This window comes from Zootoca vivipara, chromosome 16 (assembly GCF_963506605.1).
Source record: "Zootoca vivipara chromosome 16, rZooViv1.1, whole genome shotgun sequence".
Taxonomy (NCBI): domain Eukaryota; kingdom Metazoa; phylum Chordata; class Lepidosauria; order Squamata; family Lacertidae; genus Zootoca; species Zootoca vivipara.
Genome location: NC_083291.1, coordinates 38,748,604 through 38,773,963, shown reverse-complemented (window position 1 = coordinate 38,773,963; position 25,360 = coordinate 38,748,604). Strand labels below are relative to the sequence as shown.

The 25,360-nt window shown below is 44.9% G+C and overlaps 1 protein-coding gene across 2 annotated transcripts in view; it reads left to right on the top strand.

Moving 5' to 3' along the window:
• ATP2B3 (ATPase plasma membrane Ca2+ transporting 3) overlaps positions 1-25,360 on the top strand; it is an 81,585-nt gene that overhangs the window by 22,042 nt on the left and 34,183 nt on the right. For both annotated transcript variants that reach the window (XM_035097074.2, XM_035097072.2), the window contains exons 5-14: positions 99-224; positions 6,757-6,798; positions 9,445-9,609; positions 12,517-12,731; positions 14,605-14,847; positions 18,482-18,723; positions 20,032-20,266; positions 23,345-23,524; positions 23,780-23,867; positions 24,108-24,214. In XM_035097074.2, coding sequence (XP_034952965.1) covers positions 99-224; positions 6,757-6,798; positions 9,445-9,609; positions 12,517-12,731; positions 14,605-14,847; positions 18,482-18,723; positions 20,032-20,266; positions 23,345-23,524; positions 23,780-23,867; positions 24,108-24,214 — 1,643 coding nt within the window. The remainder of the gene's footprint in view (positions 1-98; positions 225-6,756; positions 6,799-9,444; positions 9,610-12,516; positions 12,732-14,604; positions 14,848-18,481; positions 18,724-20,031; positions 20,267-23,344; positions 23,525-23,779; positions 23,868-24,107; positions 24,215-25,360) is intronic.

Sequence of the window (25,360 nt, the reverse complement as noted above, 5' to 3'; positions counted from 1 at the left end):
GGATCTTGTAGTGACTCCAAGGGATCTGAGCCTTCTGCTTCTGGCTTGGTTTCCAACTTTCTTCTGATACCCTACTGACTCTCCCTTTGTTTTCCCAGGCACCCATGTCATGGAAGGCTCTGGGCGAATGGTTGTTACAGCTGTTGGGGTCAACTCGCAGACTGGGATTATCTTCACTTTGCTGGGTGCTGGTGGAGAAGAGGAGGAAAAGAAAGACAAAAAAGGTAAGGTATTCCCTCTGGACCTAGGTAAGCCATTCCCCAGTGCATATCTGTAGCCTTTGTGACACATTTCAAGTCTTCGTGTTCAGGTCAGCCATTTGTTTACCAATGCAAGAGTGACATAATCAGTCTCCCTCGGGTCCATCTTTCAACAATGTTTTCAAAATTGGCCAGCTTTTGTCCACAATGTCTCTCATCTGTGTAGTATTAAGTCAATACACACAATCATGGTTACAACATAATAGGACCTCACTACTTAGATATTGCCTTCAAGGTCATCAGTTTCATTCAAGTGCCCTCAAGTTTAGCATCATCCTGGTGTCCTTGGTTATACAAGCAGTGCTGTGCCTTCAGGCATTCTTTCCCTAAAGAATTCTGGGCACTGTAGTTTACCTTTCACAGACAATTCCCAGCAACTCTTAACAAACTACAATGCCCAGAATTATTTGAGGGAAATAATGTGATTCAAAAGTGCTGCAAAGGTAGAATGTGGACAGAGTCAGTATCTCACACAGTACTATTTTGCTGCCCAGATCTTTCCCTGAATCGGCTGTTTAACTTGCACTATTATACATGTTTGCCTCATAGTATAACTCAGCGTCATTGGTATGGGCTCAGTAGCACTGGATACAAAATAAATATTTTGTGGGCTGCAGATGTTGACCTGTTGTTCCTGGATAGCGGTTTAGGGGGTTTCTTCCAGTGGTAGAGAGCAGATTCAAACTTGAGGGCTGAGACAGAACTGCACCTCTGTTGGGCTCATTAAGTCTCCTGGGCCCGCCAGCTTTTCTGGCTCTGTCCCTCACTTTACCACCTTCCCTATCTGGGTTGGATCTTGCCTCTTTCAGTCCCTACTACCTTTTCCTGCGACTTCTCCATCTGTGAAACCAGACACAGCTGTTACAGATCTTGCTCATCATTCCTGCTTTTGTCTAACATGCTTCACTTCTTGACAGTCTGCGCCTCTCTTCAGCTTACCTAGTTCCCACATATTAGGAAAAATGACATACAAAAATGTGTATATTTGCAGAAATCCACACTAAAATACTGATGAACTTTCACAAGAACTTGAGTGTTTTTTTTAAAAAAGAAAATCAAAAATTGAAGCAGAAATGCTTGACCAGTCAGCTCTACTGCCAGCCCTCCTCTCAATTTCCCCATCATCCCTTTGCCCTATTGATCCAGGTGCTGGTCACTTCTCTTCCCTGACGTAACACAGTCCCATCCACCTGTCCTTTGGCACAAGTGTCCTTTCAATGTTCTTGTAGCGACATAGGAACTGCTTATTCAGAGGCAGCTCCTCATGCAACTGGGAGTGCATTTAAATAGCCCAGTCACATGCACAGAGGTAAGCCACGAGGGTCTTTCGCACAGAAAAGGTGCTGCTCCTGGAGCAGGGAGAGGGTTTGCTGATTCCATGGGAAAGGCCCATGTGATTGGGCCATTTAAATGTTCTCTCAGTTGCACATGGATAAGTGACTCCCACACAGCCAGGAGAACATCTAAAGGGCATCACAGTGTAATTGCATTTGACTCGGCACTCTTGCTCAACACAGTTGACTCATCCGCTGAATTATGGCTCATCATTTTTGGAGTCTGATTCAGAAAAGAGACTGGTCATGACTCAAAGCTTTTGGCGTTTGTCTCTTTATTGTTGGGCCTTCAGTACAAGAAGGGTTCAACTCATTAACTACCTCCAACCCACATAAAGTGTAGAAACACTGAAGTAGCTCAACTCAATCATTCCCAGCACAACAAGATTCCAGTTTTCAAGGAAAATAGCTTTATAGGATGAAACCTTTTCGCTCCTCCCAGTCTTCTCCTTCTGTTGTTTCCAACAGGCAACCTAATTCTATACTTGCTCAAGACAAACATATCTTAATCCAAACAAAATTTTAAAAATTCCTTCCAGTAAAGAGACCCCTGACCATTAGGTCCAGTCATGACCTGGGGTTGCGCGCTCATCTCGCGTTATTGGCCAAGGGAGCCAGCGTACAGCTTCCAGGTCATGTGGTCAGCATGACAAAGCCGCTTCTGGCAAACCAGAGCAGCGCACGGAAACGCCATTTACCTTCCCACTTGGAGCAGTACCTGTTTATGACAAACTTAGTTGGTCTCTAAGGTGCTACTGGAAGGAATTTTTTTAATTTTGTTTCGACCACGTTAGACGAACACGGCTACCTACCTATAACTATATCTTAATCCAGGCATGTCCAACCAGTCGATCACGGGCCATTCCTTGTTGATCCCCCCCCCAAAAGCTCAACAACTCTGGTCTATCGTCTATCATTCCCCCCAAAAAAGCTCAACAACTTTGGTCAACCCTCCCCTAAAAAAAAGCTCCTTCTGGACCATGGAAGGGTTGGGAGCTGGGGACATTGTTATGCAGTGGTTCTGCTCCTTCTTCCTGTGCCATGTTCAGAAAGTGATGTTGGGATAAGTGTTCGGACCCCTGGGTGCTCACATGTGGGGTGACTCAGGGCTCCATCCACTCTGCCGTGCTTTTTAACATCTACTGGGAGAGATCATCAGTAGGTTGAGCCTGGCTGTTCACCAATATGTGGATGATACCCAGCTCTACCTCTTGTTTAAATTGGAACCAGTAAAGGCGGTGGATGTCCTGTGTGAGTGTGGAGGCAGTTGGAAGATGGATGGCAGTCAATGTATTGAGGTTGAATCCCAGCAAGTACTATTTATGGGGGACAGGGGGTGAGTAGGTGTGGGGGATTCCCTGGTCCTAAATGAGGTAACTGTGCCCCTAAATTACCAGGTGCACTGCCTGGGAGTTATTTTGGACTCACAGCTGTCCATGGAGGCTCAGGTTAAGTCTGCATTCAGGACGGCTGTCTACCAGTTTCTTTTAATATGCCTGCTAAGACCCTACCTGCCCGTGGACTGTCTCACCAGAGTGGTACATGTTCTGGTTATCTCCCACTTGGACTGCAATGCATTCTACGTGGGACTACCATTGAAGATGAGTCAGAAATTACAATTAATCCATAATGTGGATGCTGGGAGTGGCTGATGGGACCATATAACGATGATCCAAAGACCTACATTGGCTTCCAGTATGTTTAAGAGCACAATTCAAAGTGTTTGTGCTAACCTTTAAAGCCCTAAATGACCTCAACCTTGTATACCTGAAGGAGCATCTCCACCCCCATCATTCAGCCCAAATACTGAGATCCAGCACCAAGGGTCTTCTGATGGTTCCCTCACTGTGAGAAGTGAAGCTACAGGGAACCAGACAGAAGGCCTTCTCAGTAGTGGCGCCTGCTGTGTGGAACACCCTCCCATCAGATGTCAAGGAAGTAAACAACTATCTGACTTTTGAAAGACATCTGGAAGCAGTTTTTAATGTTTGATATTTTACTGTGTTTTTGTATTTTGTTGGAAGCTGCCCAGAGTGGCTGGGGCAATCCAGTCAGATGGGCGAGGTACAAATAATAAAATCATCATTGTTATTGTTACTGTTATTATTACTGTTATTATTAGTACAGTAGAACCTTGGTTCCCGAACGGCTTAGTTGCCAAAGAAATCGGCTCCCGAATGCCGCAAACCCACACGTAATGTTTTTCGGAAGCCAAACATCTGACACAGCTTCCGCTTGAGTGCAGGAAGCTCCTGCAGCCAATCAGAAGCCACGCCTTGGTTTTCGAACAGTTTGGGGAGTCGAACGGACTCCCAGAACAGATTAAGTTCAAGAAGCAAGGTACCACTGTAGTAGTATATAGCTCCATTCCAATCTGGGTTCAGGCCTGGTCATGGAACTGAGTTGACCTTTGTCAGATGGATGACCTCTGCAGAGAACAGGACAGCTGGAGTGTGTCCTTGCTCCTGCTTCCTCATCTCTTGTTGGCATTTGATACCATCGACAAGGGCTGGGCAATATCTGGTTTTCAACATTGTGATATATCACCAGCTAACCATTGCAATCTAGTGAAATAACACAGTGTCTGAAATAACACAGAAAAAGCAGCTGGGCTGTGGAGCTAGAGAGGAGAAGCCAGGAGGAAGGGAAGGAGGCTGCCCCCTTGCTTGGGCAAAAGAGCTCCTGCCCCCTCCCTCCCTCCCTCTGCAACCCAGCCTCAGCAGAGAGAGCCTGAGAAGGTGCTCCATCTGCCTGCCTGCCTGCCTGCCTGCCTGCCTCTATGTTGGCCTTTGCCAAGCGGAGCAGGCTGCCTCTTTCCTCCTGACTGGCCCAGCTTGCTCGGGCGAAGGCAAACGTACAGGGAGTAAAATGCCCTGTGCTGGTGGCAGCCAGGGAGCCACAATGTATTGCCAGCTCAAAAATTCTGAAGCCAGTATCACGATTTGAACTTCATACCAGTTTCAGACTGGTATTGAATTGAAATATCACCCAGGTCTACTATCAGCCTTCATATCCTCCTGGGTCAGCTCTGGGGAGTAGGAATTTGGAGCACTGTGTTACAGTGGTTCCAAACCTGCCTTCAGGACCAAGCCCAGAAAGTGGCATTGGCCCCCTGGCGGCTGCGTTCTGTCAGTTCACCCTGAAAAAAAATATTTATTAATGTTTTGTTTTTCTTTTCCCTAATCCCCACCACGCCTGACCCCTGTTGCACTTCCCCTCCTCTTGCACTCCAACCTCCTCTTTCCCCTGGTCCCTCCTTTCATTCATTTCCCCTAGACGCTAATGCAGAGACTTCCGAAACTGAGAACACGGGGGGTATGTGCAGAAGGGCATATATCTGCATCTCCAGAATACATGCATATGCTCCCAGACAGGAACCACCATGCATCCATGACACATATGCCCCCACCAGCGAGAACATTAGAAGACCCTGGCTGGTTCAGGCCAGAGGTCCACCTAGTTCAGCAACCTTGTTCCTCTCGATGTCCAGCCAGATGCCCCTAAGAAGCTCACAAGCAGGGCATGATGACAGCATCCCTAACACCACCGTCCTCTTTGCCCTCCTAGCAGCTGTCAATCAGAGGCATGCTGCTGCCACCTCACTATGTGACCCTGGCAACATGCATTTCTAAGCATTCCCCTTCATCATTGCACATTCTTAGAAGGCAGCAATTCCTCCACACACATAGAGATGCACGTACTAGGTCACAGCTCCCTTCAAGGGGCACTCCTGTCAGCTGTGATTGCAACACAGACAACCCACACTGCTGCCATTTAGGTTATTTGCTTGCTTGTTTGTTCATTACCTGCCATCCAACTTGCCGGAGGCGCACCAGGGTGGTTCGTTGCAACATTGCAACAGCAGCACAATCAATCCTTTTTTAAAGTAGCACCATTAAAACAAAAAAAGGAAAGCCTGGCAGGAGGAGAGCCCGGAGAATGGAGTTGATCCTGTCAAAGCCACAGCAGTTTATAATGTATGGGTAGGGGTGGAGGAGGAAGCAGCAGTGCTTGGATCTCAGAGCAGACTCACCTGATGTGAGCCAAGTGGATCGTCATGACCAGATCACAGAGCCCACTTTAGAACTCACAATCCTACTGATCTCATGACCAAACTGAGGGCCCAGCATTGCTTGCCTTGGTCCTCTGCCAAAATCCTCTCCACTCTTTAAAAAGCTGCAGAAGAATTCTGGAGCAGCTGATGTGGAAGATCTTCTTTGCTGCTGCTGCTGCTGCTGCTGCTGCTTTGAGTTAAATGAAGCAAGTACCCCTAGAAATAACAGTATCTGGTGACCTTCTGTCACTCTCTGAGGGAATTGTATGGGGGGGAACCATGGCTGCCTCCATGGAAACACTGCGTTTACACAAAAACAGCACCAACTCCAACAGCCAAACCATAGAATGAGTAGCAAAAGTTCACATATGCACATTCCCGTTCTCTCGCAAAATAAGTCACATTTTACCAGTTTTCAAAAGGTCCTCTCCTCATAGGGCAGTATTAATGGGCTTCCCTAAGAAAGGTCCTCTGTACTAGGAAAATGCTGTTTTTCAATGCATTTCACTTTAAACACCAATAAACATATGCATATCTGTTGCTGTATTAATGCACACTTCATTACCGGTATATCCATGTATTCTGCATGCACATCCAGGGCTTGCTATGGGTTGAGACCGAGTCAGTTGCTACCCCCTTTTTTCAGAGGGATATGAAGCTATTCCACTTCTTTTCAATGGATGCAGTTCAAGTCCAACCTTCCTTTTCTCTCTCACCTTGAGCCCTGTGCACTGATAGTAACATGCCTCATGGTTAGCCTTAACCAGCTTCCACCCTCTGCACTTCTACAACCAATAAGATATCCTTCTTTATCACACCCAGCCTGGGCTATGTGCATGGTTTTGTAGTGGGTGGAGCAGGAAATCTGCTAACTGACTCAGAAATGGAACCCGCCAGATTAAGTCAATTTTCTTTCTCAATAGATGCTCTGCCTGCCCTTATGTCCTTGTAAAGTCACCTAGCCAGCTTCTTCCACGGGGCAAAGTGGGATGGGGTGGCATGTCCTGTTTGTCAACGCCCATTCTGTCTCCATACTGTGTGTTCTGTGCTGGTGCCGTGTTGTCTGTTCTCAAGCGTCCTGTGTTTGCGTTCCCTTCTTCTGTTGTAGGAAAGCAGCAGGATGGGGCAGTGGAGAATAATCAGAACAAAGGTAAAAATCCCGGGACACTCCCCCAACACATTTTGAATGCCTCCCCTGTAGCTCTACATTTAGGCTTTAACAGACTGGTTCTAGATTTCCTAGCTGTATATATAATTTGCATTCAGAAAACTGACATGTTTAAACAAAGCAAAGCAAAACCTTGTGTGACCAGAGGCAAAAGCATGCAGAGCTCCTGTTAGGGTTGTTATCTCTTGAAATATAAGAGAGGTAGAACTGGGTACTAAGCTTGCTAACTTGGGGAGTAAAGCCCAGAGCCAGCCTGCAATGGAGACAGGAGCAGAGCCCAGTGAGGTTTGGGTGAGTTGTGGCAAGAGCCCACACATTCTGAACAGGTCTAGGGGTTGAGACTTTCTCATTTCAAGGCAAATGAGAAACCTCATTGATTTGTTACAGGCACCACAACTGCACAAAACAACTTCAATTTAGTACATTACAAGGATGGTATATTCAAATGAAGTGCTGTTAAAAGGTACTGGCACATGTAATACATTATTTTCTTACGATTTCACAATGGGTTCCTTATTTTGGAGGTCTTCATATGGTAACCCTTGGTAGCACCCAGCACAAAATCTTTGTATTCATCTAAGCTGTACAGCTCAAAACACACACATGTGAATGTGGATTGAGGGGTAGAGTGATCTTGCCCCTTGTTTTTCTGGCAACTAGCCTAAAAATCATAAAAGGTAGCCAAGCTGTATTTGTCCTGGTCAGCTGGCAATCAGGTACAATTTTTCCAACCTTTGCAATTATGAAAGCAAGAGGGTTGATATCCTCCTCCTGCCTCCGGTCACACTAAGAGAGTCCTTGGCTGCCACGTGCTGCTCAGACTAAGCAGAGCCAACACAAGCAGGCAGGAAAGTTCCTGTAGTTGTTGCAAAAGAATAAAAAGATTCCCTGTTTACAGACAGGGGTGTACCAAAGTGCAGAGATTGCATATATTTGTCAGTTATTGAGCTGGAATTTAAATTCAGAGATTTTAGAACTCCAGTACAGTATTGGACCTGACACCCCTATGGTTCATAGGAAATAAGCAACAGCTAGTGGGAGAGTGTTATCAAGATACATGTTGGAATGTCAGACAGTGTTGGGTATTTAGAATCACAAGGGATAGGAGTGGTGCGTGTGTGTGTGTGTGTGTGTGTGTGTGTGTGTGTGTGCGTGCGTGCACACTTGTGTTTATCTTGGTTCAATATCCATGTGTGTAAGTATTAGAAAGTGCTGTCCATCTGAGCACAAGCTTTTTTGAACCTACCATGTAAAGAATTGTTCACCTGAATTGTGCACTAGAAGAACTTTCCTCTAAAGAACTCTAGGAGTTGTAGCTTTGTGTGAAGGTGCTGAGATTTTTGTCCAAAAGATCTCCTTCAGGGAACCACAATTCCCAGAGTTCACTGGGAGAGGCTATGACATTATGACAATTAAACCACATTTAGTTCCACTGTCTCTACATGGGAGATATTTCTGTGGTAAGATTGCATGAGAGTGGCTGTATATATTTTTGCACAGCCGAGGTTTTATTGTGGGTTGAGAGAAAATGTGAAAGAGGCAACAAGAGACAGTGCGAGTGCCTGTGTGTGCTGCCTTCTGCAGACAGATCTGAAACTGGTCCTCTAAGAAACCAGCTCTTCACTCGACTTTACCCTAGGAGGAGGCAAATTCCTATTTTCCCCCATGGAAGCATCTGGGAACAGGGGAATGGAACATCAGGCCAGGGGCCAAAGCTAGTATTCCACTCCTGTCTGTCTGGCCCTCAGCAGGACTCTCCCCAGGCCACACTCCTCGCTACTGCACCCCCTCCTCAAGTGCATTTGGCTGCTTGAATGTGTCCATGAACTCTTGCTTGCCTCTTGCTTGGGTGGGTGGGTTATGAGAGAGAGGCAGGGACTCCTGGGTGGTTGTTGCTGTTCTTTTTTGCATGGCCGGAAAGTGGCATATTGTACAAAGTCACATCTGTTGCCCCATGGACTTTTGTCTCCACCCCCGATCACCAGCAGTATGCGGCCCCCAGAAGGGGAAGGCTTCCCCACCCCTGATGGCACCAGATGTGCTGCAGGGAATGGAGCCCCACTAGAGCAGCCCGGGGCTGGGGCTGCCACTTTTTCTGGGACCAAGACTCTTGTTGTCATCAGCATGTGACACAGAAATTCAACTGGTGATTTTTTGGGGGGGGGGAGAGATATGTGGAAAACCTCATCTGTCATAGAATTTAGAGTTGGAAAGGGCCTTGGAAGTCATTAGAGGACCCTAAGGGAAGGGCTGTAGCTCAGTGCTAGAGCATGCAAGAAGGTCCCAGGTTTAATCCCCACTGGCATCTCCAGGTAGGGCTGAGAGAGACTCCTGCCTGAAATCCTTGAGCTGGATGGACCAAGGCTAGAAGGCAGCTTCCTGTATCATCTTCTCCAACCCTCTGATCAATGCATGAATCTTGCAATGGGAGCACCGCTGCTTCAATACCTTATTTCTAGTGCCTCAGGATGCTGTTTAACAGCACAAAAGCAGGACGGCTTGTTTGTTTTTGTTTCGTTTTGTGTCAATCCTAGCTGTAGGATTAATATGACATTAGGGTGGGACAAATATTCTTCCCTTATGGGTGAACCAGTGTTTTGCTCCCCCCCCCTCTCTCTCTCTCTGCAGCCAAAAAGCAGGATGGGGCAGTTGCCATGGAGATGCAACCCCTGAAAAGTGCAGAGGGTGGCGAGATGGAAGAGCGAGAAAAGAAGAAAGCCAGTGTGCCCAAAAAAGAGAAATCTGTTCTGCAAGGGAAGCTCACCAAACTGGCGGTGCAGATCGGGAAAGCAGGTATGTTGGGATGCTGTGTCACAGAACCAAGTGGAGCTACCCCTGTTGAGAAATAGCAGGAGGGTGGCCTTTCTTAGGGGGTGGGAAACAAGATGCAGCTAGGACTTTGTGCTCTGCATGACAAAAAGAAATGAATTCCTCTTCCCCCCCCCCAAAAAAAGAAGAAGAACAAAAGTAAGTACTGCATGAATTTATTTCCTTTTATTTTGAATGATTTATTTCTCACTTTTTACACTTTTGATCATTCATTCAGGTTTTAGCAATGTTTGGGAGGGGCAATGAAATGAAATGTCCTGGTTTTTAGAGCGCCAACCAGAAGCAATGAAAATCATATTCAGCTTCCCCTCCGTCTTTTGAGGTTTCAGCAGGCATTGGCTACTTTGAGGCATATCTTCATAACCATAACAAGGACTAGAAACAGAGATTCTCAGGAAGCTGAATTTGACACACAGTATTTTTCCATATGGACTGGGGGTGGTGATGCCAAAGCATCATTGACCTGCCCCATTTTTGAGAACTCTTTTAATTAAGAATGTTGTCTGCCGAGAAATGGGTCTCTCCTTAAGCCTTGCGTGGTCTGGTCCAGTGGTGGACCTACATTTTGGGGGGCCTGAAGCTTGAACTATTAGGGGGGGCTTTACAACCAGCAACAAGGTCCAGGTAACCACTGTTATCTTCTTCAATGGGGTTGTTCCATGGCAGATCTCCGCAAATCTTCTGTGAGTGCGTTTTTTGGTATCCACTTAAGTACTGAAGGCAGCCCTGTTCAGGGAGGCTTTTAATGTTTAATAGATTACTGTGTTTTATTTTTCTGTTGGAAGCCGCCCAGAGTGGCTGGGGAAACCCAGCCAGATGGGCGGGGTATAAATTTATTATTATTATTATTATTATTATTATTATTATTATTATTATTTTCATGAACTCATTGTTATTCATCTCAGCGGCCTTGACCTGTGTTAAAAAGGAGGGAAGAATTACATGAACCACAGCAGACCAGCCAACTTAACACAATCCACCTTTACAACATCTGTGCTACGGACTCAAACTTGGGGGTTTTGAAATACTGTATATACAGCAAAAAAATTAATAAATTTGAGTTGTACTAGACCCATTTTTTTAAGCAATGTGCACTAAAGTAGCTTCTGGAGTCCCTCAGGGATTAGCTGACCCTGACGCTTAAGCTTCATTAGTTTCATAGTAGATCTGCCTGGTCTGGTCACTGGGAGGAGACAATGGGCACTTGGCTGCCTCAATTATCTAGAATAGAAATCACACCTAACCCGCTAAGGTGAAGGTAGGAAATCAGGTGTTTTTTTCTGATCTGAGGATGGCCAAAAGAACTTTGTGTACAAAGAGAACTGAATAGTGTTTAGTTTGAATTTGGGTAGCAGATAAGTGGTTAAAAACTCAGTTGTTGCAGCGAGGCAGCACTCATCACCTGTTTGCTTCCTCTGGCACCTCCATAAATCAATTTGCATACTGTATTTGTAAATAACAAGTCTCCAGTGCTCAGTTCTCCAAAAATATCTGTGAACTGTGAAGGCTGCCCCCAGTTTCTCACTGCTCAACTTAGATATGAAACAATATAAAAGAGGCTACCCGTTGATCCTCTTTCTCTTCCACCCCATCACCTTCCAAGTTTCTGAACATTTTAGTTCCTTTGCCTTTCTAGCTAGCCTGCTTCTATCAACCCTTGTCTTAGCAGAAAATACCTGACATGTCTTTGGGGACTGAATGAGTAATGTGCAAAGGGGCCTTGCAAGGAGACTTAGGATGTGGACACACTTCCTATCTGTAGTGCAAAAACATAGTTTTTTTAATATGGATTTGGAATCATTCATGCTAATCCTCAACATAAATTCTAGATCCTGCTGTCCGCAAGGGTAGGTGGGATTCCTTGATAATGTGCTTGAAATCCCTCAGTTAGGTTATCCACACCTTTTCCTTCCTGCACTTGCCCCAGGTGAATGAAGAATTGGTAGTTGTGACCTTGTTATGCCCACAACATTACAGTGGTACCTCTGGTAAAGAACTTAATTCATTCCGGAGGTCCGTTCTTAACCTGAAACTGTTCTTAACCTGAAGCACCACTTTAGCTAATGGGGCCTCCCGCTGCTGCCGCCGCCGCGCCACCGGAGCACGATTTCTGTTCTCATCCTGAAGCAAAGTTCTTAACCCGAGGTACTATTTCTGGGTTAGCGGAGTTTGTAACCTGAAGCGTTTGTAACCCGAGGTACCACTGTGTTAGGCAGGTGTGGATACACCCTCATTACTGGGACTGGCTCCACCCAGTTTCAAATGGACATGGATGGGGGGGTGTAATGCAAAATCAATTTGCATTGAGCCTTTATTTTTGGAATTGTGAAAAGCTATTTTCAGGGGCATAAAATGTACAATATGTCCTGAATGTGTGTAGACTAGATAGAAAAAAAACAAGATCTCAGTGAGCATTGAATAAAATGTTGTGTTTACACAGCATTAGTTTCAATTCCTCATGTTCTGGCTTTAGAGCCAGAATATTATTAAAGTGTGGGTGGATGCGTGATCACAGGTACAGTGTTGCCTTGCTTAACGAATGCCCTGCTTAACGAAATTTCCGCTTAATGAAAGGTTTTTTCTAGCGGAGGTTGCCTCGCTAGACGAATTCGTTTTACGAAAAATTCGTCTAGCGAATCGCGGTTTCCCATAGGAATGCATTGAAATTCAATTAATGCGTTCCTATGGGCAAAAAAAAAAAATCCAAAAAAAAATCAATGCATTCCTATGGGATTCGCTAGAATTTTTCGTTATAAGAAAAGCCCCGTGGAACGAATTAAATTCGTCTAGCGAGGCACCACTGTACTCAGACTTAGGTCTAATTGTCATACCTGACTGTCCGTTTCCCTTTCTTTCTCTTACTCCTGCCAGGGCTGGTGATGTCGGCCATCACTGTCATCATCCTGGTTCTGTATTTTGTTATTGAGACATTTGTAATCGATGGGAAGACATGGATGGCTGAGTGCACCCCTGTCTATGTGCAGTACTTTGTCAAGTTCTTCATTATTGGTGTCACTGTCCTGGTCGTGGCTGTCCCTGAAGGCCTCCCATTGGCCGTCACTATTTCCTTAGCCTATTCTGTGAAGGTAAGAATCAAAATTTCCGTGTCTGGCATACATTACAGGGTTGGTACCCTTCCTGTGTGAGACAACATGAGTCAGCAGTGTGATGCAGCAGCTAAAAAAGCCAATGCAAATCTGGGCTGCATCAATAGGAGTATAACATCTAGATCAAGGGAAGTAATAGTACCACTGTTTTCTGCTCTGGTCAGACCTCACCTGGAGTACTGTGTCCAGTTCTGGGCACCACAGTTCAAGAAGGATACTGACAAGCTGGAACGTGTCCAGAAGAGGGCAACCAAAATGGTCAAAGGCCTGGAAACAATGCCTTATGAGGAACAGCTTAGGGAGCTGGGTATGTTTAGTCTGGAGAAGAGAAGGTTAAGGGGTGATATGATAGCCATGTTCAAATATATAAAAGGATGTCATATAGAGGAGGGAGAAAGGTTGTTTTCTGCTGCTCCAGAGAAGCGGACATGAAGCAATGGATTCAAACTACAAGAAAGAAGATTCCACCTAAACATTAGGAAGAACTTCCTGACAGTAAGAGCTGTTCGGCAGTGGAATTTGCTACGAAGGAGTGTGGTGGAGTCTCCTTTGGAGGTCTTTAAGCAGAGGCATATGTCAGGAATGCTTTGATGGTGTTTCCTGCTCGGCAGGGGGTTGGACTGGATGGCCCTTGTGGTCTCTTCCAACTCTACGATTCTATGATTCTATGAGGTTATCTCTGAAATACCAGGTTGGCAAAAGTAGTGCCCTCTGATAGTCGTCTCTTATAAATTAAGGTATAGCATTGATTTGATAGACTTCAATGAGAGTTAGACGCATGGTCCTTCTATGTTTTGTCTCTGCTCTGGCCTCAGTACAATATCTGTTAGATTCAGTCAAGACGAGCGCCAGGCCTGGGGCCTAGCTTACAGCAGGTACCAAGGCCTGACCTTGATAAGGCCGTAGATATGCTAGACAGGAGGCATAGCCATGAACAGGCTACAGGTCAGGAAAATAGGAGTGTCCATTTCCCCAGGTCAGGAAGGCTGCAGCTTAGATGGGTCTTGTTGCTTCGGCAATGGAGCAGCTCAGACTGGAAGCTTGTAAAGGAATCATAGAATCATAGAGTTGGAAGAGACCACAAGGGCCATCCAGTCCAACCCCCTGCCAAGCAGGAAACGCCATCAAAGCATTCCTGACAGATGGCTGTCAAGCCTCTGCTTAAAGACCTCCAAAGAAGGAGACGAGTCCACCACACTCCTTGGCAAGTCTCCACTCCACCCTGGCTTTCCTCCAGGCCCTGGTCCAACCAGTTGTCTCCCTGCACTTCCCCTTCCCCTGGTTAGCCTCATGTGCAGCTACCCAAGCATTTCAGCAGCATCTCTGAAGTTCCTGCCCAGCTCTCTGTCTCCATTGCTCCTTGACCTTAGGGTGGGAAATAAGGGGCAGAGGGGCAACTGGTGTAGGTAGGTATCTCCAGACCTGGGGCAAATATGTCCAAATGTGGTAGTATGAAGATCGTTGGAGGGTCCTGCTCCCCTTGGTCCTCATCAGGTTCAAGGTCTCTGTCGGCTGACCCAGAAGCAGGAGATGTAGTCATGGAGAGGCTGGAGATCAAATAATGCATTAGATACATGCCGTAAAGGTTCAGGGCTAGTATGATGTTAGGCAAAGCAAGAGAGAGTCTGCATTGCTGCCTGAAGGGAAGCATTTTTCAGATTACCTGACATGCTTAGAAGGAATGGCTGGTGCTTCTGCATATTTTGGGATGTCAGCTGTGGGGTCTTCTGTGGGGTCAGCTGACAGCCTAGATGTTGCTGTGGGAGGTCTTGGTTCAACACACACACCCTCAGCACCTTATAGGAAGACACTAGGGTGCAGCTAAACTCCTGATCTCATTCTTTGACTGCAGAAAATGATGAAGGACAATAACCTGGTTCGACACCTGGATGCCTGTGAGACCATGGGCAATGCCACCGCCATCTGCTCTGACAAGACAGGCACCTTGACCACCAATCGCATGACCGTTGTGCAGTCCTACATGGGTGACACTCACTACAAGGAGACCCCTGACCCCAGCAACCTTACACCCAAGAATCTGGACCTGCTAGTGCACGCCATCGCCATCAACAGTGCCTACACCACCAAGATACTAGTGAGTGGGGGCCGGGGATGCCCCATTGCCCCATTGCAGCCTTAGGCTACACTTGCCAATGCTGCAATACTACCTTTGGGTGCCATTTGAATGTTAGGGCAGCTCAGAGGGATGGAACTCATAAATGTTGTGGAGGACTCTGGCATATTCTCTTGGTCCACTGTAAATGTTACTTTGCCCCCATCATTTATTTATTTTTTAAAAATACATTTTATTCCAGTTTTCCAAATTCAACAAATTAACAAAACCAATCTTTTATACAAAATCTTATATTCACATCTTTTACCTTGCTCCGCCGAGCTATGACTTCCCCCCCTCCCTTCATGCGGGTTTCTTGTTAATTCCCTTTTTTTTGCAGTTCCTTTTTGACATATTGGTCAATTCGTAAGGTTTATTTTAATCCTGCGAGAGTATTTAACGATCTACAGTTTTTCTCCATATAGTCCACATATTTACTCCAGTCCTTTTGAAACCTTGTCTCCCCCTGGTCACGAATCTTGCATGTCAATCTAGCAAGTTCAGCATAGTCCATCATTTTTGTCTGCCACTCCACAATTGTAGGTAATTCCTGTAATTTCCATTTTTGGGCTAACAAAGTCCTAGCCGCGGTTGTTGCATACATAAACAGTGTTTGATCTTCTTTTCTAATCTCTCCTCCCATTATTCCTAACAAAAATGCTTCTGGTTTTTTTGGAAAAGTATATCTAAACATCTTTTTCAATTCGTTATATAAACTTTCCCAAAATCTTTTAACTTTTTCGCATGTCCACCACATATGATAAAATTCACCATCTTTCTCTTTACATTTCCAGCAACTTTTGTCACTCATTCTATACATTTTAGCTAATTTAACTGGAGTTAAATACCATCTGTACATCATCTTATATACATTTTCTTTCAAGGCAGTACATGCTGTAAATCTTAAAGTTTGATTCCATAATTTCAACCACGCATCATATTCAATATTATGCCCCAAATCTTTTGCCCATTTAATCATCACTTCTTTTGTCAACTCATCTTTTGTATACCACTCCAACAACAAATCATACATCTTTGCCAAAAGCTTTGTTTTGCCTTCTAGCACTTCTATTTGAAATTTGGATCTTTTATCCTCAAAACCTATTTTTCTATCTTCTTTAAGCACATCATTTATTTGATGGTACTCTATCCATCCTGTTAACACTCCTTTAATATCATCAAAAGGTTTTAAACTCCATCCTTTTTCAGTTTTCGTCAAGATTTCCTCATACGTGGCCCGCCTCTTCTCCATATTTACTTTCTTAACTGTTAATACCTCTGCTGGTGAGACCCACCAGGGTGTTTTAGTCTCTAACAGCCTTTTATTTCTTTCCCACACCTCGTATAGAGATCTTCTTATCACATGATTCGTAAACCCGGTATGTGATTTCTTTTTGTCATAACATAAATACGCATGCCATCCAAATCTATTGTTAAAACCTTCCAAATCTAACAAGTCCGTATTCTCTAGAGTTATCCATTCTTTTATCCAACAGATACAAGACGCTTCATAATAAAGTCTCAAGTCTGGCAGGGCGAATCCACCTCTTTCTTTCTTATCTACCAAAATTTTATGTTTTATTCTAGGTTTTTTCCCCTGCCAGACAAATCTTGATAAAATCTTTTGCCACTCTTGGAATTGCCTCGTACCTTTAACCACAGGTATAGTTTGAAATAGGAATAACATCTTAGGTAATACATTCATCTTTATTGTTGCGATTCTTCCTGAGAATGACATTTTCATATTAGTCCATCTTTCCAGGTCTTTCTTTATTTCCTTCCATACTTGTTCGTAGTTGTCACTATAAAGATTAATATTCTTTGCTGTCATCCATATTCCCAGATATTTTACCTTTTTAGCCACGTCGAGTCCATGTTTTAACTGTAATTCCTGTTTTTCTTCTTTCATCATATTCATTGCCATAACCTTGGTTTTTTGTCTATTTAATTTGAATCCTGCCAGTTGGCCAAATTTCTCCATTACTTCTATAGCTTCTGCAACACTTTCCTTTGGATTTTCCAATGTTAAAACTAAATCGTCTGCGAAGGCTTTCACTTTAAATTGCTTTGCACCTACCTTAATACCTCTAATTGTAGATAAGTCTCTTAATCTGATCAATAATATTTCCAGGACCATGATGAACAATAACGGTGATAAAGGGCAGCCCTGTCTAGTTCCTTTTGTGATTTCAAAATATTCTGTTAGGGTGTTATTAATTATCAATCTTGCCTTTTGCTCTGAATAAATCGCCTCGATCCCATTCACAAATGTATTCTTCCCAACCATTGATTCCAAATTCCTCTTCATAAATTGCCAAGATATATTGTCAAAAGCTTTCTCAGCATCTACAAACATCAAAACAGCTGGTTTATCTATCTTGGTCTCCAGATATTCTATTACATCTATTATGTGTCTTACATTATCCTTTAACTGTCTACCAGGAAGAAAACCAGCCTGATCCTTATGTATTATTTGATTTAAAACTTCTTTCAATCTCTTGGACATTATATCTGCTGCCCCCATCATTTATAAAGCAAGGGAGAGACATCAGTTTTAAGAGCTGGTACGGCATATGAGTGAGAGAGAGAATCTGAACCCTCCTGATTCCTTGGGTTTACCTCTTTGCAATCTGCTTCCCAAACACCTTTTCCCCCAGAAGGCTCCAGTACAGGATATAAACCCAGTTAGAATAAAAAGTGTCTAGTAGACTGGCATAGGATTTTTCTTTTTTATGTTAAAACAGGATGAGCAATAATGCTCTTTTATCTTTCTGATGTGTTTTTTACTTTTGTATTACACATGCTTTCATAATTGTAAGTAACGCTGATATATTTTATGTAGTAAAGGTAAAGGGACCCCTGACCATTAGGTCCAGTCGTGACCGACTCTGGGGTTGCGCACTCATCTCGCATTATTGGCTGAGGGAGCCGGCGTATAGCTTCCAGGTCATGTGGCCAGCATGACAAAGCCGCTTCTGGCGAACCAGAGCAGCACATGGAAACACCATTTACCTTCCCACTGTAGCGGTTCCTATTTATCTACTTGCATTTTGACGTGCTTTCGAACTGCTAGGTTGGCAGGAGCTGGGACCAAGCAACGGGAGCTCACCCCGTCACAGGGATTCGAACCGCCGACCTTCTGATCAGCAAGCCCTAGGCTCAGTGGTTTAACCCACAGCGCCACCAGTAGGCAATGAATAAATGCAATGATAACCATAAACGTAAATAAAATAGTAAGGAAGAGGGCCTGCAGGAAGGTAGACAGAGGATTTGGGGAGGATTCAAGTCTCCTCACCTGCATTCTGCATACTTACGTTGGTTTCATAGCTGTATTTCTGTTGTTGTGCTCCCCAAGTAACCCTGGGAATTGTAGTTTGAGGACGCTAAGAACTTTTGATCAGAAAGTTGTAACCCACTACAGTTCCCAAAAAACCATGCAGAGAGGAAGCCACAGTATAAATGTGAAGCGTAGATATGCCTCCAGATTCAAGGCCTGTTGCAGGGCTGAGGTTGGGGGATCCCAAAAAATTTAGTTCAGCCCATAGGCAGGGGAAACGGATGAGGTTTGGAGAACTGAAGAATGAGGCTCTCCTTTCTTATTCTCTGCTTCCTTCAGCCTCCAGAGAAAGAAGGGGGCCTGCCACGCCAGGTCGGCAATAAGACGGAGTGTTCACTGCTGGGCTTTGTGCTTGGCCTGCGGCGTGACTACCAGCCTGTGCGTGAACAGATCCCTGAGGAGAAGCTCTACAAGGTTTACACCTTTAATTCTGTCCGCAAATCCATGAGCACCGTCATTTGCATGCCTGATGGCGGCTACCGCCTCTTCAGCAAAGGCGCTTCTGAAATCGTCCTTAAAAAGTGAGTCTGCGCTCCCTTGTATGAGGTTAAATGATGCCCACACAAGTTGTTGTTGTTACTGCCCCGGAATTAGTTGAGTGCTCATTCCAGCTCTGAAATTTGCACCAGCATAACAACAACACTTGAGAATACAGGATAATGTATGTACAGTATCATGCAGTCATTTGGCAGCATCTCTACCCTGCTCTTCAACTCCAAAAATGCTTTCAGAGTCGCTCACAATTTAAAACCAATGAAAAGAGCAAATTTCACTAAAACAAGAAAGCCGCAGAGAAGTATACAACACTAATGGCGGTGATGTTAGGGGACACAAAAAACTCAGTAAGATAAAACAGTGTCAAATTACGGTATATTTTAAGAACTACAGTGGTGCCTCGCTTAACGAACGCCCTGTAAGACGAAATTTTCACTTAAAGAAAGGATTTTTCTAGCGGACGTTGCCTCGCTAGACGAATTCATTTTACGAAAAATTCATCTAGCGAATCGCGGTTTCCCATAGGAATGCATTGAAATTCAATTAATGCGTTCCTATGGGCAAAAAAAAAAAATCAAAAAAATTCAATGCATTCCTATGGGATTCGCTAGACGAAGTTTTCGTTATAAGAATAGACCCGTGGAATGAATTAAATTCGTCTAGCGAGGCACCACTGTAAGGCAAATAAAAAGGTCTTCACATGGGGAAAAGAAATTTCAGGGCACTTTTGGACTACTGGATGTCAGTACAATACTGTACTGAGAAGGTTGCCTTACTTCAGAAGGCAGTGAGACCATTGAGAATGTCCAGAAGTCAGAGCCTGGTCTCTGCAGCCACAGCAGATGCTATTATTCTCCAGCAGTTTGACCACCCCTGGAGGTGCACTCCATTGTCTATCGAGACAGATGGACGCCAGCAACAACAATCGCACTGGAAGTGTTCCCCATCTTAGATTTGTGCAGCTGGTTATTCCTGCCTAAGTGTAAAACCTTACCTTTGACCCTATATTGCAATTCATATTGTTAGTTTCAGCCCAGTTCTCCAGTTTGTTAAGGTTCTTTTGAATTCCGATGCCGTCTTCTGTGGCATTAGCTATCCCGCCCCCAGTTGAAGGTCATCTGCAAATCTGAGGAGTATCACCTCAATTCCTCTATCCAAGTTGTGTATTAAGATGTTGAACAACAACAGGCCTAGGATAGAACCCTGCGGCACCCCTTCAGGCGCAAGTAATAAGGAGCCTGGTGGACCAAGCCGCTGCATATCATGTGTGGCAAAGCTGCATTTTCAAGAGAAAAGAATCCTCTGTCAACTGTCCCTCTTTACCCCTTTTCCAGGTGCACAAACATTCTCAACAGTAATGGGGAGTTACGCACCTTCCGGCCCCGTGACCGAGATGAAATGGTAAAGAAGGTGATAGAGCCCATGGCATGCGATGGACTGAGGACTATCTGCATAGCCTACCGCGATTTCCCAGCAGGGAAGGAGCCCGAATGGGACAGTGAGAACGATATTGTAATAGACTTGACGTGCATTGCTGTGGTGGGAATTGAGGACCCCGTGCGGCCTGAGGTAACAGCTAAACTAGGGTGCCTTTTCTGTGAACAAATCTCTGTCCATCCCTTGGGACTCACAGCCCATCCTGAGTGTTTTCTGGGTGAGGAGAATTGATTCCAGTTCTAAGATCTCAGACAGACAGGACCCCTGGGTTCTGTCCTGCCTGCTAATAACAATGACAAAAATATGGATTACAACCACCTGCATGATACAGTAGATAGTATGTTGGACTTGAACCCGGGGAGAACTTTGCTAACGCTCCACGAATGCTGCAATTCTGCTGAATTGCCCAACAACAACAACAAAAACAACCCAGAATGTGTTGCAAAATTCAGCGTCCTAAGAATTTCTGCTTTTTTATTTTTAGGCAAAAGGGGGGGTCATGTTTCTAGCTCTCATGGCAGCAAAGGCATGACTGGCAATGCCTACTGAAATTTTAGAAGCCAGAGAATAAGCTAACTGATTTCCAGTAGTTGGAGAAGGAATTCCCATTATTAGCAAAATTAGCAGAATAACTTGCAAATTTAAGAAAATTTGTGCCCATTTCCTTCATTTGAGTAATGTATAGAAGTCAGCTTTACATGGCACAGAATTTGGATTAATTTGCTACAGAATATGGATTCCTTGTGCAAAGAAACTGCTCTGGTCTAAATGTAAAGGCCCTGCTCATCGAATGATTGGTTTCAGGAGAAAGTAATATAGTCCACTGTACTGTACTGGCAAAGGCTTTGTTGGTACAATAGGATTTATGGATAGGGGAACATGATTTGAGACTGTGGTCATGCAGACCAGGCTGGCCCAAGACATTTTGGTACCTGAAATGAACCATAAAATGGCGTCCTCCCTGCCAGAGAATGATCTACATCAGGAACAAGGGGGAATAAATATCAACATTGGGAACAAGGGTGGGAGGAGACCAGCACCACCTCCGATTCGCCAAGACTTTGCAGTAGATCCTGCTACCTGAGGTGGTCACCTCACCTTGCCTCATGGGTCAGACCACTGAAGCTCCACTCAGGTCTTCATTTGAGCCAGAGGTTTTGTTTTGATTACAACCCCAAATCTATTTTCAATGCTAGTCCTGGAATATATGAATGAACGGCATGTTGCTAAACATGTGAAGAATGCTTGCCATTAAGAAAAGAAGAGTGTTTGCCATTAGTCAGTGTAACTACAACCAGCCCCTACAAACCTGTGATTAGGACAGTGGTAGTTCATGAGGGGTGACGGAGACAGTGGTATCTTCCCAGCTGCCGTGAGGTGACAGCGAGTTTGAGGGGAGCTTCAGGTTGGTGGCAGCAGCAGCCCACAGCTCCTCCAACCTCAACTTCTCCTTGCCCTGCCTCATCCCTGTCCTTTTGAGAGCAATGCCACCTTTGGGATGATGCCACTGCTGGATTTGGTGAAGTGTTTCTGAGATGAAGGGTGTGACTCCCAGACAGACTTGTGTCCTGGTGGGACATTCATTTATTTTTAATCTGAGCACTAACTTCATTTTAACAGCAGAACCTATTCTCAAACAGATATAGATAATCATGAAGACACTTTTAAAAAAAACAACCCATTATCAAGCTGGCTACTTTATTTTGAAGGAAAAAGCAGCTGTGCATAACCCTGATCCAGATTTCATGACTGATCCAAATTGAGGCCCATGCTGGTTTCTTGCCAAAAATATCAGGTTACTATTTCCCCTGAAGGTGCCGTAGCACTTTCAGAAAGTAATATCTGAGTACAGTGTAACTTTGGTTCTCAAACGCCTTGGTACTCGAACATTTCGGCTCCCAAACACTGAAAACCCGGAAGTAAGTGTTCCAGTTTTCGAATGTTTTTTGGAAGCCGAACATCCAGTGCGGCTGTCGGCTATTGTTTCCAGGGCGCTTACCCAGTCAGAAGCTACGCCTTGGTTTTCACACGTTACAGAAGTCGAATGGACTTCTGGAATGGATTTCGTTTGAGAACCAAGATACCACTGTAATATCCCTGGGGTGCCCAGGGATCAAAGCCTAATGTTATACCTGTTGGACATTAAAACTTGTGTAGATTTTGTATCTGTCCTCATCCACCTTTAAACAAATGTTCCCCATGAAGATACTATGGGTAGAAAAAAGTCACAAAGGGCTAATCTACATGTCTGTTTGTCCCATGCCTAGAAAGAACAGGTCCAACATGTTTTCCATTTGAGTCTTGCTTTGTTCTTTTCCCAGGAAAAACCTGCTCTTTAGCTCTAAATCAGAACAAACAGAAATCCACAGACAACCTGAATTGCTGTTTGCTCTGATTGAGCTCTAAAGAGCAGTATTCCCCAGGTGAAAGCAGTGTGATAAGAGGAAGTGTGGACAAGCCCTTAGCTTTGCAAATAAAGCAAATATTTTACTCATGGAGTTTCGAGAAGTCAAAGAGAACAAGTCTCCATTCCCCAGCAGTAAAACAAAGATTAGAAAAGGTTCCAAACTACTTTAAAAGAAAAGTACTTGGTTTCCTTAAAGAAAGACTCATGCAATCTTTAGGTTAGCACAGATGCAGGCTGCAAAATCTCCTTTTAGATAGATTCAGGGCTTATCCACACTTAACATTTCCCCCTGCTCTTTCCAGGTACAGGTCCACATTTAAAAGCTGTGCATTGTGCATTTCTGTGCATTTCTGTTGTTGCCCTGGAGTTTTCCCTGCAAAACCCCACTCTTTAGCGCTCTATTGGAGCAAATGTAAATTCAGATTTTCCACGGATTGACATTTGCACCAATTGAGGTTTAAAGACTGGGTTTTTGCGGGGAAAGTTCTAGAGGGGGAAAAGGTGCTCAGACATGGAGCTTTAAAGCATAGACCATGCCCAGAAAGAGCAGAGGAAAGGTCAATGTGCCTTCAGTTCACTTGAGAGCCATGACCGCATGGCTTCTTGTTTGTTCCAGGAAGCACTAAGAGAAAAGACAGGGGTGGGGGGAAGCAAAGACTGATCCACTCTGGTAACTTGAGCTCAGGGCTCAGGTTAACTCTTTCATGCATGAGAGGGAGCAGTTTCATTATGGGGGCAAGTGATCGCTCAGCAAACATGTTGAATTGCAGAAAATCAACGTGAGCCCTGTGCCTCCTTTGCAGGTGCCAGATGCCATTCGCAAATGCCAACGTGCCGGCATCACAGTTCGCATGGTGACAGGAGACAACATAAACACAGCCCGGGCCATTGCCGCCAAGTGTGGCATCATCCAGCCGGGAGAGGACTTCTTGTGCCTAGAAGGAAAGGAGTTCAACCGGCGGATCCGCAATGAAAAGGGAGAGGTGACTGAATAAATTATTTGGAATGGTGGTGCTCCAAAAATTCCAGGGTGGAGGGGACCATTCTGGTTTGTGGCTTTTCTTCTTCTAGGGGTTCTCCTGAAACACACACACACACGCCTACAACTCAGTTGGGAGAGCATGAGACTCTTAATCTTGGGGCCATGGGTTTGAGCCTCACATGGACTCAATAGAAGGCAATTTATTTCACTTTATTAGTGAGTAGTTCTTACTTGTCTCTGCCTCTCTGCCCTGCAGATAGAACAAGAACGTCTTGATAAAATCTGGCCCAAACTGAGGGTTCTGGCTCGATCGTCACCCACCGACAAACACACCTTGGTGAAAGGTAAGAGACTGCCAGTCTCATTGCCCTTAGTCAATGCAGGAGAGAGCAAAATGGGGTGGTGGGAGTCAGGGCTGTCATGGGGTCCCATTATTTTCTGCTGGTGAACTCCAGATATGTAGACCAGGTTACCTATGCAAGTCTTACCCATATATGGATGCAAACTTCTCTGTAAAGTCACTGGTATTTATTTGGATGCGTAGCTCAGTCACTACTAGCTAACCCACATTCTTGCCCTTGAAGGCATAATCGACAGCACTATCGGGGACCAGCGCCAGGTGGTTGCTGTCACTGGTGATGGGACGAATGATGGACCAGCACTCAAGAAGGCCGATGTGGGTTTTGCCATGGTAAGAGATGCCCCCTTAAACCTCCTCACACCCTGAGCTTCTCAGGTAGACTAGAGAAGAACAATAGGCCTGATTACCTATTTCCTCCCAAGGTAAGGGAAGTGGACACAGCTAAGCCTGGTAGGACAGCTTACTCTATGGTATTAATTAGACTTAAGCATGTTAATTATATGAGGCTGGTTATCCCACACCAGTCATAGATAGAAGAAAACAGCAAACATAGGTTGGTTGGTTTCTTTAAGACAGATAATTTGGGGGAAATATGAATACCATTCTGGAATGCTTCAGTGGTGAAATCCTGCAGTGCTCTCTTATATCTCCCATTAGGTAGAATGCATCACACCCTTTATTTTAAAATTTGTTTTCTATGTTGTTTTAAATTTTAAATAGATCAAACTAAGATAATACACACCTAGTGTATTGTGGGAGTAATGTAGATGAGCAAAACATGTGGGATATAGAGGGAAATGAGAGGTTAGTGTCAGAGTGATGGTTAGGCAGGCTGCAAAAGAGAAAGGAGAGGTTAAAATATGTTCCATATTCCATATGGTGGGGTCAGCCTGTGTTGGGGAGTTGCCCCCAACATGGATTGGGTGCCATGACCCCGCACAGGCCACCATGGGGTGAAGTGTATTGGCCCATTGGGCCCCCTGTGGACTGCTGGACAGAGCCGCCCCTCCTGGACCCCTCTAACGGGGTACTCCAGTGACTAAGGATCCAGCCCAATGCCTTATCCGCCAAAGTTGTTACGGTTGATATGAGGTAGGCAAAAACCGGCAAGCCAGCCAATTTTCTTGCAGAAGAAAATTCTTTCCTGGCCTTGAATATGGCAACTAAATAAACCATAGCAAGGTCCATATACCACATGCCCATTCCCCACTTGAGCAGGCCCTAAGAGACAGGGTGGGTGGCTGGGAAAATCCAGGAAGGATCAAGCAAGAGGGTGGCCTGCCCCTTGCCACTCCTTTAAATAGACTCGGAATGGGCTGGTGCAGCCCCCAAGCCCCTGCCCCTGATTGGCCTTTTGGCAATTACCTGCCCATACCTGAAAGACTGTCGCAGCTGGAGGTGGGGTGTCACCAGGTGACCAACCCCTCCCCTTGGCCGCAGAAGAAGGTGGCGGCCTCTCTGGGCCCACCACAGCCA